This window comes from Monodon monoceros, unplaced genomic scaffold (genome assembly GCF_005190385.1).
Source record: "Monodon monoceros isolate NGI ecotype Baffin Bay Population unplaced genomic scaffold, NGI_Narwhal_1 Super_Scaffold_2, whole genome shotgun sequence".
NCBI lineage: Eukaryota > Metazoa > Chordata > Mammalia > Artiodactyla > Monodontidae > Monodon > Monodon monoceros.
In genome coordinates, this window is record NW_021703776.1 from 17,612,153 (window position 1) to 17,624,935 (window position 12,783).

Consider the following 12,783-nt stretch of genomic DNA (forward strand, 5'->3'; position numbering starts at 1 on the left):
GTGTGTCTTCTTTCTTTCGTGTTGGGCGTTCAGGGCGGGCGGCGGGGGGGGCGGGGCGGGGGCGGGGCCGGCCGGGGGCGGGTTTTGCCGGGCCCCCCGCGGGAGCGGCGGCTGCGGCGGCGGCGCAGGCGCGGTTCCCGCCTCCTCCCGGCCGGCGGAGTGAGTGGAGGCTGCAGCTCGGCTCGCCTCGGCTCCCGCGACGCTGCTGCTGGTGCAGCTGCTGCCGCTGCCGCTGCCGCCGCCGCCGCCGCCGCCGCGAAGCCCCCCGCCCCACTTCCCCCGCGTCGGGATGAGCTCCCGGAAAGGTGAGTGGCCCGCGGCGTCCCCTTCTCCCCGCCACGCGGCCCCGCGCCGGCCTGCCCGACCGTTAATGTGTGTCTTCTTTCCTCAGTGCTGGCCATTCAGGCCCGAAAGCGGAGGCCGAAAAGAGAGAAACATCCGAAAAAGTGAGTCCACGCCGCGCTAGCCCCCGGACCCCCGCCGCCGCCCGGTCGGGGTTAGCCCGAGACCGCGCAGGGGAAAGTTGCCCGGATTCCCGGGGCGGGCGGGCGGGCGAGCTGATCCCCCGGGACGCCGGCTCTCGCCTCCTGCGCGCCCCGCGGGCGGCCCGGGGGGAGGGGCGGGGGGAGGGGCGCGCGCGAGCCCGCGGCCGGCCCGCCGAGCATCCCCTGACCCCGGGCCCCTGGGGCCCCCAGTCTCCGCGGCCGTTGGGGGCGGACGGGGAAGGAAGCGCCAGGCGTGCGCACCCTCCCCTGCGCGCCGAGGTGACCCGGGGGTCCCGGGCCTTCCTGGGAGAGAAGCTGGCGCCCGCTGCCCGGGCCCCGGCGCCGCGTGCGGGCGTGAGGCTGCGGTATCGCTCCCACCTGGGCGCCGAGGCCCTAGAGGAAGAGGAGCCGAGTGTGAGAGAGAGAGAGAGAGACAGTGTGTATGTGTGTGTGTGTTGCCTCCTCTTCCTCTCCGGCCCCCGCCTCTCGGCCTTTCTGCTGAAAACCGGAGCTGGTTGTCAAGTGGTTTGCCTCGGGCGTGTTCCTGGCACGAGTTCAAGCTCTGAAACCTGTGCGTTTCGGCGCTTGGTTTTTTTTCCGAAACTTTCTGCCCGGGCCGAGCGTGACTTCGCTGCGACGCGGCTGCGCCCGGGTCTCGGGCTGCGCGGGGCGGGTGGGCGTGTGCGCGGGCGGTCCTCGGCGCGGCTGCCCAGCGCCTCATTGTGCCGGGAGGCGATGAATAGGGTGGTGATATTTGAAACATGCCAGCCGCCAGCCACCTCCAGCCTGGCCGCGGACCGGAGTGGGAGCGGCCGGCGCCCGGGAAGCCTTTCCTGGAGAGTGGCTCCGAGACCGCAGAGCGCCGCCGCGTCTCCTTTCCCTTTCTTTCCTAATTTTGAAGAATCTACCAGCGTAGATTACTCCTCCTCCTAGATTTGTGGCTTCACTCTTCCATTTGAGAAAGAAATAACTCTGTGGTATATATTTGGTATCATGGGGATCGTCCGTGATCATCTTTAAATAAAATCACGAAGCATTTTTGGTTGGTTTGTTTTCTTTGGGGGACTAGCCTGCAGCATTCCTAGGCTTTTTCCCTTCTTCGCTTTGGTCTCAGCCTGGCGAATTTCATAACCGTTGGTGGCGTCTATGAAAACTACCTAAGTCATTACTAATGTGATGTATCATGACAGGATTTGTGTTCATTCAAAACGGAATATAACTTGAAACTATGTTAAGGATTTCACAAAATGTAGATACCGACATAATAAAGCCTTTCTTAAAAAAACAATTAAAAAAAAACTACTAGAGCGAGGGAAAAATATTTATTAAGGGCTTGACCTGGTGGGTAAAAATTAGATGTTGGAGTCTTAAGATGTTAAATCTCAATGGATATTTGTTAGTTTTAGATGCTTTAAAAATTAATACTAGTAATCAGAACCTTATATTTGGGATTTTCTTTGGTGAATGACGGAAATTTAGTCCATAAGTAAGGAGAACTGTAATGTTTAGGCTCCTGAGTTGGGTCACAACTTTCAGTTCAAAACATTTATTCCCACATAGCCCATTTTGTTAAGAAAAGTTAGAAGGAGTTGAAAAAAGCATCCCCCTAGTTTTGGGGATGGCTCTGTGTGTGTGTGTAGGTGGATATATGTAACTGTGTATGTTTTTTATATATATGTGTACATGTAGAAAAACAGTTTTAGTTAAAGTCACTGTTTCATATTTTCATATTTCAGGGTATGACTTTCCTAATGGCCAGAGCCTTTTTTGGTGTGCTGCAGTTTGGATTTATGTGGTATGTTTACAGAGAATTAGCATATATCCACAGTATTCAACTTCTACTCTCACAGGTTAATCTATTAGCTTTTTTCGTTGTCTGTTGTACTTATGTGACTAGATTTGACAGAAACCCCTCAGCCAGTGACTAAATGAACTGGTCAGTCTGCAAGGACCAGGAGGAGACCAGCCCCATTACATAACTGTTTGAGGCAGTTTTTCACTTAATTCTTTGAATCAAGCCAGTATTATTTTAAAGGAATCCTTGATGTGATTGATTTATTCATATATTCAACAAGTGTGTGCATGCCTTTCCTAGGAAATGGTGGTAGAGCTTTGAACAAGGCAAGGCAAGCTCCTCACGAAGCTTACATTCTATGGGGGTTTTGGAACCCTAAAGCGAATGACAAAGAAGGCAGTTCCAGACAGTGCTCAGGGAGAGGGAGAAAATGAAGATGGGGTGCCTTAAGTATAGTGATAGATGACATTTGAAAACCGTTCCAGTCTATTTGCTGCTTGCTTTACATGCGTTTATCCCTTGTGATAATTCTGTGAGGTAGGCACTGTTGATACCACTTTACAGATGAAATGGGGGTACAGCATGAGTAAGTAACATGTCCAGCTATTAAGTTGAATCTAAGCAGGCTGGGACCAGAATCCACACTCAGTTCTCTGAGGAGGTGACATTTGAACAGAAGTTAGAATAAGGCGGAGGAGATGGGAGTGTGGCAAAGGCCCTGGGGAGGAATGGGCTAGGAATGCTGGAGGAACCCAAAGGTCAGAGTGGCTAGAGTGCTACCCAAGAGGATGGTGAGGGGGGAGGAGTCAGAACGGGTAGGGCCTGGCCTTGTAGGCCGCTGGGAGGCATATGGATGGGAGTGGCAGGATCTGATTCCTGTTTTGAAAAGAGTACTGGCTGTCAATGTAGAGAATGGATTATAGGGGGTGGGGAGAAGTAGAAACCGAGAGCTGGCCTTCCATAGTACGTGGGGAAACCATGATGACTTGACTCTGGGTGCGCAGAGTGGCACGGGGGAGAGGTGATGGTAGAGGGACTTCAGGAGACTCATAGCCTCGGAGGTATTCCTCATTTTACAGACAGCTCTAATAGAGGGTAAGGTCACACAACTAGCTTAGTTTGGACCAGAATTCAGGTCTCCTGATGCCCAGTGTTTTTGCTTTTTGATTAATTCTCCAGAGGAGGAAAGAGAGTAATAGATCTAATTTTACACTATATTAATATAATGACTGGCAGACTTGCATTATGTGACTACATGGGCCTGGCTTGATGTAATATGATCTACTTTTGTCATATGCTTGTATGTGCAAGTGGCACTTCATTCATTTTAATTCAGTTCAATTCTGTGAGCTTTTGTGAATTGCGCCAGTTCCTATAGGCAGCTTTTTTAGAACACTAGAATTTGTAGTTGTCAGAAATAAGATTAAGATTTCTGAACTGAGATTGTTAGCTTGTCAGATTGTTCCAGTGAGTTTAGTTTGCTAATTATTAATTGTGCTGCTTTGTAACAGGCAGCAGGGAAGAACTAGCAGGGAAGACCTAATTCTTAAGAATTAGCTAAATCACATGGCTTGGGATAGATTTTTGCTTTGGGGCCTGTGCATATGTATAAAATGTTTTAAAGAATTTTTTTGGTTTTTATTGATTTTTTTTCCTCACATGTAACTTTTTTCTTGAAACATAATTCACGTACTGTAAAATTGGTTTTTTAAGAATTTAGTTTTTAAAGTGTGTAACTTGCTGGTTTTTTTAGTATATTCACAAAGTTGTGCAACTGTTATCTAATTCCAGAATATTTTCATCACCCCCCAAAAAAACCCTGTACTTGTTTGTCATTCCCCATTTCTCCCTTGACCCCAGCATTCATTAATTTATTTTCTCTTTCTATAAACTTATCTATTCTGGATGTTCCATATAAATGGAATCATACAGCATATGATCTTCTGTCTGGTTTCTTTCTCTTAGCATAATGCTTTCAAGGTTCATCCATGTTGTAGTATGTATGGGTACTTCATTCCTTTATATTGCCAAGTAACATTTCATTGTGTTGATATTACTGTGTTGTAGTTATCCATTCATTGATGGACATTTGGGTTCTTTACACTTTTTGGTTATAAATTACTTTTTTAACACCTTTTTTTTAAAAATCTTTTTTAAAATTTATTTTACTTTATTTTTGGCTGCATTGGGTCTTCGTTGCTGTGCGCGGGCTTTTTCTAGTTGCAGCTAGCGGAGGCTACACTTCGTTGTGGTGCGCTGGCTTCCCATTGCGGTGGCTTCTGTTGCGAAGCACGAGCTCTAGGTGCGCGGGCTTCAGTGGTTGTGGCTCGCGGGCTCTAGGCGCGGGGGCTTCAGTAGTTGTGGCGCACGGGCTTAGTTTCTCCGCAGCGTGTGGGATCTTCTGGGACCAGGGCTCTAACCTGTGTCCCCTGCCTTGGCAGGCGGATTCTTAACCACTGCACCACCAGGGAAGTCCCTGTTAGCATTCTTTTTTTTGGTTTTTGTTTGTTTGTTTTGCTTTTGCGGTACACGGGCCTCTCACGGCTGTGGCCTCTCCCGTTGCGGAGCACAGGCTCCGGATGCGCAGGCTCAGCGGCCATGGCTCACGGGCGCAGCCACTCCGCGGCAAGTGAGATCTTCCCGGACCGGTGCAAGAACCCGTGTCCCCTGCATCGGCAGGCGGACTCTCAGCCACTGCGCCACCAGGGAAGCCCCTGTTAGCATTCTTGTACATGTCCTTTTGTGGACATTAGCACTTATTTCTTTTGGGGGTATACTCTAGCAGTGGGATTGCTAGGTTATAGAAGAGGTGTATGCTTAGTCTTAGTAGTAATTGCAGAGATTTTTTTCCCAGTTATATTATGAAATAGTTTTGATTGAACTGCCTTACACTCCCACCTGCAGTGTATGAAGTTTCGATTGTTCCGCATCTTTGTAATACTTGATCATGTCATTCTTTTTAATTTTAGCTCTTCTGGATATGTACTGATACCTTACTGTGGTTTTAATTTGCATTTGCCTGAGTGATGGTTTCGAAGATCTTTTCGTATGTCTATTGGTCATTTGAAATTTTTTATTTTGTGAAGTGCCTGTTTTGTCTTTTGCCCATTTTTAAAAAATCGGATGGTAAGTCTTTTTTCTCACAGAAAATTGAGTTTTGTTGAGATATAATTTACATACCATACATTTCATCTACTTAAAGTGTACAGTTCAATAGGTTTTAGTAGATTCACAGAGTTGTGTTAAACTGAATCTTGAAGAGCCAATAATAATTTCCCAAGTAAATAGGTGGCAGGGTGAGGGCCTTCCAAGCAAAAGCAGTGCTGCAGTTGGTGTAAACACGTGGAGGTGTAAGTGGCATGATTGTGTTCTTGGAATGTCAAGCAGGGAAGTGTGGCTGGGGTGCAGGATGTGGTGAGCATTGAGTGGGGCTCATTGCTGTGGGTACAGATTGAGATGTTTAGAAAGGTTACTCTATCTGCTGTGTAGAGAATGGCTTAGAGGAAAGAGATCCAGCTTCAGGTGACTGATGGGTATTAAGGGGGTAGAATTCACTGCATTTAGTGTCCAATTTAATGTGGGAGGAGAGTGGGAGGGGTCTAGGATGAATCCCAGGTTTCTGAATTAGCTGAATTTGTGGATGGTGTTGCCATTCCTCAAGAGAATGCACAGCAGCTTTGGGAAAAGCTAATGATGGCTTTTGTTAGGCAGTTACAGGTGTGTGGTTCACTTCCAGTTAGAGACATTGGTGAGTGTTAACCGCTAGAGCGCTGGGAAGAGCTCTGGTTAGAAATGCAAATGGGAGTTGTTGGGTATAGTGTTGGTGGCAGCTGGCTGAAGGTGTTGAATGTGAAGAGAAGAAAGCCATAGGTAGGGTAAGGGAGGAGCCAGAGGGATAGGAGAATCAGGACAAAGTTGATTCACAGAAACCAAGGGCATTTCAAGAAGGGAAGAGCACAGTCTGCAAAATAATTCAAGTGAGATGAACCCTGATGGTGGCCTTTGACTTTGGCAGTTAGGAAATCATTAGAGCCCACACCTGGAGTAGTCTCAGCACAGTGCTTTTGGCCACAGGGAGCCTGCAGCCCTATGAGTGAATGGGATGACACTGTAGTCTTTTTTTTTTTTCTTTTTAAAAGGTTACTAATTGAATAAGCTTTCTTTGTGTAAAGGAGAAAAGGTAGCAAGGGAGTGGTTCCTGAGGAGTGTTTTTTTTCCCTCTCAAATGTAAGCGAATGGCAAGGAGCTAGTAGAAAGGGAGAGGTTGAAAATACTGACAAGAAGGGGAATTTGGAGCAAACGCCCTAAGTTGACAGGAGGGGATGTGATCAGAGCACAGGTTTGTATTGTACGGAAGGGGGATCTCTTCTTCCTCTGAAAACAGGAAGGCTGTAGGCTGCATGTTTTAAAAACATGCTCCTAGACCTTGCTGCAGTCTTACATAGTACATGAAATAGGCACCAATATCATAGTGTCTTTGGAAAACCCAAGAAACTGAAATGCAGTGACATCTGGCCCCAAGGTTTTGGACCCGTGGTAAGTGTGCAGTAAAGGTTGGCTGTGGTTATTAGGCTTTGGTTATTGCTGTCTTATTTTTTTCTAAATGATTTGGCTGGTCACCCCAACGCTATTGCATCTCTCCATGTATGAGTATTGAGGTGTTGATTACTCTGTTTCCGCTTTAGTTCCCTATTTTTTAATTTACTGTAGTTCTGAGTACGTTTTAGGTTTTGGTAGGGCAAGGGCTCTCCCACATCTCCTATATACACCTTGTCACTCTTTTTCTTTTTTTTCCCCCACCTTGTCACTCTTGTTTTCAGAATTTTTGGGGCATTTCTTACATATTATTAAGATTATATTTCTGAGTTCCTTCTCCAGTTTATTTTTGCTATTTAGTTTAAAATAATATTGACTTTGAGGATTAATTTAGGGAGACCTGACAAGTCTTGAATTGGAAACACATTTAAAAAATTACCTTTTTTCTGATTTTATTTATTTTTTTAATGTAGATTTATTTGCGCTGGGTGTTAGTTGCAGCAGGCCAGCTTCTTACTTATGGGTCGCCAGCTCCTTAGTTGCAGCCAGTGTGCTCCTCACTTGTGGCATGTGAACTCTTAGTTGCAGCATGTGGGATCTAGTTCCCTGACTAGGGATCAAACCCAGGCCCCCTGCATTGGAAGCGCAGAGTCTCAACCACTGCACCACCAGGGAAGTCCCCTTTTTTCCTGATTTTTAAAATATTATGTACCATATCTGGAAACTATAGAAATATGTAAAGAAGAAAACAAAGGGATTTCCTGGTGGTCCATTGGGTATGACTTGGTGTTTTCAGTGCCTGGGCCCTGGGTTCAATCCCTGGTTGGGGAACTAAGATCCCTTGTGGCCAGGCCAAAAAAAAAAAAAGAAGAAGAAAACAAAAATGACTCACATTGTCACCATCCAGCACGATACAAATGGGACATTATTAATATTTTGTTATTTTTCCTTCTAGTCTTTTTTTCATCCCTCTGTTTTTTGTTACTTAATCATCTCATGTATGATTTTGTATGCTGCTTTCCTTATTTAACATTTTGTCATTAACATTTTTAATGTCCTTAAAATTTTCTCATAACTGGGACTTCCTAGCGGTCCAGTGGTTAAGATTTTGGGCTTCCAATGCAGGGGTCTTGGGTTCGATCCCTGGTCCGGGAGCTAAGATCCCACATGCCGTGTGGTGTGGCAAATAAATAAATATTTTTTAAAAAGAAGTTAAAAATTTTTTTCTCATAACCAATTATTAGTGACTGAGTAATGTTCTGATTTACTTAACTGCTTAATTTGTTTAAATATTTCTTTATTGCTGGAAACATGTTTACTGTTTCAGGCATTATAATACTTCAGCGAATATCTTTGTCTGCATTTCAGATTTTCTCAGATTATGTGGAATCTTAGAAATGGAAATATTGAGTCAAAGACAGTGAACCTGTTTAAGACTTCCAGTTTTGAAAAGTTCTTTTAAAGAAGAGTCAGCAGGGCTAGAACTAACTAATTATGGGACATGAACAGGAAAGCAATAAAAACAATGGCAGTTTTACTGAAAATGTTACACTTAATGAAGACTAAGAAAGTTGGGAGAAGTTGGTTGGAGATGGGATAGAGATTTTGTTTTAGGCACACTGTATTTGAAGTGACATATCCTAAAGGAGGATAAGGAGAGTTGGTTTGGAGGTGGGAGGCTGGGATTAGAATACACCTTTGAGGACAATTAGGATGGCAATATCAGCTTACTGAAGAGAAGGGGGAGGAGAGAAGAGGGCTGGAGCCTGAAACTTGGAAAGTGCCATTGGACAGAATAAGAGAAGGGAAGCTAAAGATCAGCTTAAAGAGGGTAAATAGCAATATATGGGATAGGGAATTTTAAGGAGAATAAGATTTGAGAAGAGTTCATTAGATTTTTAAATTTAGTTCATCATTGATGGCCTTTATATTTCAGGGGTTAGTATTTCTTCCCTCCCTCGCTCTTTCTTTTTTTAAACTTGACAGTTTGTAAAGAAATTACTTATCTTTGTCTCATCATCTGGTCCAGGTAGATAAAGTATTTTTTGTGTTGATGACTAAGAATTAAAGAGATTTTTGTCTTGCTCTGTGTTTGTATCAAAGGTCTAACAGGTCCCCAGATTTTTACCACCAAATCTTGTGTTCTGTTTTCAAAGAAAGAAAAAAAAGTTATTACCTGCAGTTGCCAGGTTTTTAAGCTTGTACCCTGCCTTGATTCCAGGAGCGCTGTCAGCCAAGGTTAAAGGTAGTACGGTCTAATCTAGGCTGGTGGCCTTAGAGTGATTTGTGTGGCTGGCTATTAGCAGGTCTTTTTTCTTTCTTTCCTTTGTTTTGGCGGGCGTGCTCTATTCCGTTGTGTATGTCTCCAGGGGAACATTTCACATTGAGTTTGTATTATCAGATACTTTATGTACCCAAATATAAGATAGCCTTGGTTGTAAGTCCCCTAACTCCCCAATGAAAAGTTTAAAATTCTATACAACTTGAAAGTATAAATTTTAGAGATATAGATGGAGTAGTCAAATGTTTAGTTATGATATTTAGTTTCTTTTTTTATAAATTTATTTATTTATTTTTGGCTGCATGGGCTCTTCGTTGCTGCACACGGGCTTTCTCTAGTTGCGGCGAGGGGGGGCTACTCTTCGTTGCGGTGCGCGGGCTTCTCATTGCGGTGGCTTCTCTTGTTGTGGAGCACGGGCTCCAGGCACGCCCGCTTCAGTAGTTGTGGCTTACGGGCTCTAGAGTGCAGGCTTCAGTAGTTGTGGCACAGGGGCTTAGTTGCTCTGCGGCATGTGGGATCTTCCCGGACCAGGACTCGAATCCATGTCCCCTGCATTGACAGGCGGATTCTCAACCACTGCGCCACCAGGGAAGCCCTTGACTTGCTTTTTAAAAGGCTGTGTACAGCATTAATGAGGAGGAATAATTCCAAAAATGTGTTGAAATTATTTGCCTCTTTTTTTTTTTTTTGCGGTACGTGGGCCTCTTACTGTTGTGGCCTCCCCCGTTGCGGAGCACCGGCTCCGGACGCGCAGGCTCAGCAGCCATGGCTCACGGGCCCAGCCGCTCCGCGGCATGTGGGATCTTCCCGCACCAGGGCACGAACCCTTGTCCCTTGCATCAGCAGGCAGACTCTCAACCACTGCGCCACCAGGGAAGCCCTATTTGCCTCTTCTAAAATTAATTTTATTGGGTTGATGTCTCCCAAATTAGTATTGATTAAAGTGATTTCGGACAGTTCCCTAATCAATCGTCAGTCAGTGAAGAGTGTTTCATCCCTCCTCCCCTCTCTTCTAGGTCTCACCAAGACTCCTCCGAGTCAGGGTCCTCTAGGAATGGTCATTCTATTACCCTCTGCCATCAAGCCCAGCATTACCGTAATCCTGATTGTTCATTTCCTTTTGAAGATTTTTTTTTTGCCTTATTATGTTAAAAATAAGGTACTTGAGAGAGCAGTCTATCATTATAAAGGCTTTATAAGGACTAGAATCTAAGGGAACTACTTCTTTTTTGCGGGATAATTTTTGGGAAAAGACCATGGTTTATACTTGGGCATATATGATACTTTATGCTGAGTTCTTAGCCTTACTGGATAAATCCTACAAAATGTAATGTTTTGTCCCTGGTGTTTGAATTCACTTCCACATTGAATATCTTTATAGTCAAACTGCTTTGCTGATAAGTTTAAAATTAATAATTGGCCTATCAATTCCAGAGTGCATTTATTTCAGCTAATTCTTGGACATATTCTTAATGTAAGTATTTTTAGGCATTAGAATTCTCTAGTTAGGGTCTTAGAATGTGGAGCCTAAAAGGATAGAGACAAAAGGGAACATGTGGATGAGATTATTGATGGCTTTAAATTTGGTTGTGACACACGAGACTGTTACTCACCTTAGCTGAGCGTGGTGTGTGGGTGTCACGTCCCCTGTGGTACCTCAGTGTAGTAGATGTGCCCCGAGATGACTGTGTGAACTAGGCAGGGTGGGAGAAGGAGTAAAGACAGACTGCAGCCCAGGGATACCTCTGTAACCCCAGGAAACAGAAGTTTGAGATGTGGAAGAGATAAGACAGACAATGCACTGAAAAGCGCTGCCTGGCTCTTGGGACTCCTGTGCCTGGCTGCTTGCTTTGGTCGGCAGGTGCTGTTGTTGCTTCTGATGTCCACGGAACACAGCTTGCTGCTATTGTTTCTGCTGTCAGTCAGCTGTTGCCACCACTTACACAGGGAATCTTATCCTATTGATTATTTTTATTTTTAGAATATCCCGTTGAAAGTTTTTTTTGGTGGGGGGTGCGTGCGTGATGTGTTTTATCCTAAAATGGGATGTAAGTGAACATTAATTGCAGCACTGATATAAAATTGACTGTGTCTTTCACACCTGAAATTTATTGCATAAGGCTGTGAATCTGAGAATGCAGTGAAGTAGCCAGGACTTTAGAGAGCACCTGAACAAGTGTTTTTCACTCTTGCTTTGTAGTAGCAAAATGCTTCCCCCCCTGCCCCCACCAGGGATTGAACCTGGGCCCTTGGCAGTGAAAGCACAGAGGCCTAATCACTGGACCACCAGGGAATTCCTGCAGAATGCTTTTTAGATAAAATTTTACATAGAACTCCATTATATGTAAAGAGGAAAAAGTGGCTCTATTCTGGGAGAATTGGCAGGTGAGGGCTTGGTCCTAACCACCTGGTCTTTCCCTCATCCACTGTAGTGCTTCCCAAGGCAGCTTCTTGGAACAGAGCTTAAAATTCTTCAGGCCTTTATTTCTCTTTTTCTCTCTCAGTAGAGAAGTTTCAGTGAAGGAGCAGTGAGGGTGACTGAAGAAGCAGTTACTTGATTACAGTCAATTATCTTTCAGTTCCTGAGCCAGTTTACAGTGCTGGTTTAGAGTCCTGGCTTCTGATTCACTGGCTTTTGAAACTACCATTTAGTCTGCAGAAAGCAAGCCATTCTGGGACTAAACAGAAGGTAAAGTTTTTAGCCCCTAAAGAGATTATTGCAAGAACCTTTTTTTGTTTTGTTTTTGTTTGTTTATTAGTTTGTTAAATGCTATGGCAGTGTTTCAACTGTGGGGTCATCTGGAAGTTTTATCACCACAGAAGGTGATGAACATTTTGTGATCCAAAGTTCCTTTGTTTCATACCTTCCTAGAGGCAGAAACTACATGACTTTACAGATTTGTTAAAGCAGATTACGCATTTGTGGGGTTTCAAAGCACTTGAGGCACTTTTTGTTGTATCAGCCGTCTCTTAGGCTGGGGGACTGCCTGACTGGGATTGGTTGAGCGAAGTCAGTAGGGAAACTCAGGATTTGTCCAGAAAGTGGGAAGAAGGCAATTCAGTGGGAGCCAAAGGTCATTCTTGAGTTGTGGGGTTTTTTTGTTCATTTGTTTTTAATTTTTAATTTTAATTTTTTGACCTTGCCACTCGGCCCCCTGCAGTGGAAGCACGGAATCCTAATCACTGGACTGCCAGGAAATTCCCAAGAACCTTATTTTTATTTTATTTATTTAATTTTAAAAATAATTTTATTTATTTCATTTATTTTATTTTTGGCTGCGTTGGGTCTTTGTTGCTGCACATGAGCTTTCTCTAGTCGTTGCGAGCGGGGACGACTACTCATTGTGGTGCATGGGCTTCTCATTGCAGTGACTTCTCTTGTTGCGGAGCACGGGCCCTAGGCACGTGGGCTTCACTAGTTGTGGCTTGCGGGCTCAGTAGTTGCGGCACACGGGCTTAGTTGCTCCGCGGCATGTGGGATCTTCCCGGACCAGGGCTCGAACCCGTGTCCTCTGCATTGGCAGGCAGATTCTTAACCACTGTGCCACCAGGGAAGCCAAGAACCTTACTTTTATTTTATTTTTTTTTATTTTTTACTTTTTTGTGGTACACGGGCCTCTCACTCTTATGGCCTCTCCCGTTGCGGAGCACAGGCTCTGGACGCGCAGGCTCGGCGGCCATGGCTT

The 12,783-nt window shown here is 45.0% G+C and overlaps 1 protein-coding gene across 6 annotated transcripts in view; it reads left to right on the forward strand.

Annotated features, from left to right (window-relative positions):
- Nucleotides 1-143: 143 nt before the first annotated feature.
- SRPK2 (SRSF protein kinase 2) overlaps nucleotides 144-12,783 on the forward strand; it is a 228,282-nt gene continuing 215,642 nt past the window's right edge. For 4 of the 6 annotated variants that reach the window (XM_029233982.1, XM_029233985.1, XM_029233986.1 and 1 more), the window contains exons 1-2: nucleotides 144-305; nucleotides 392-446. In XM_029233982.1, coding sequence (XP_029089815.1) covers nucleotides 290-305; nucleotides 392-446 — 71 coding nt within the window. In that variant the 5' untranslated portion in view covers nucleotides 144-289. Of the gene's footprint in view, nucleotides 306-391; nucleotides 447-12,783 lie in introns of those variants that run through there. The other 2 variants (XM_029233984.1, XM_029233987.1) reach the window with 1 other exon arrangement.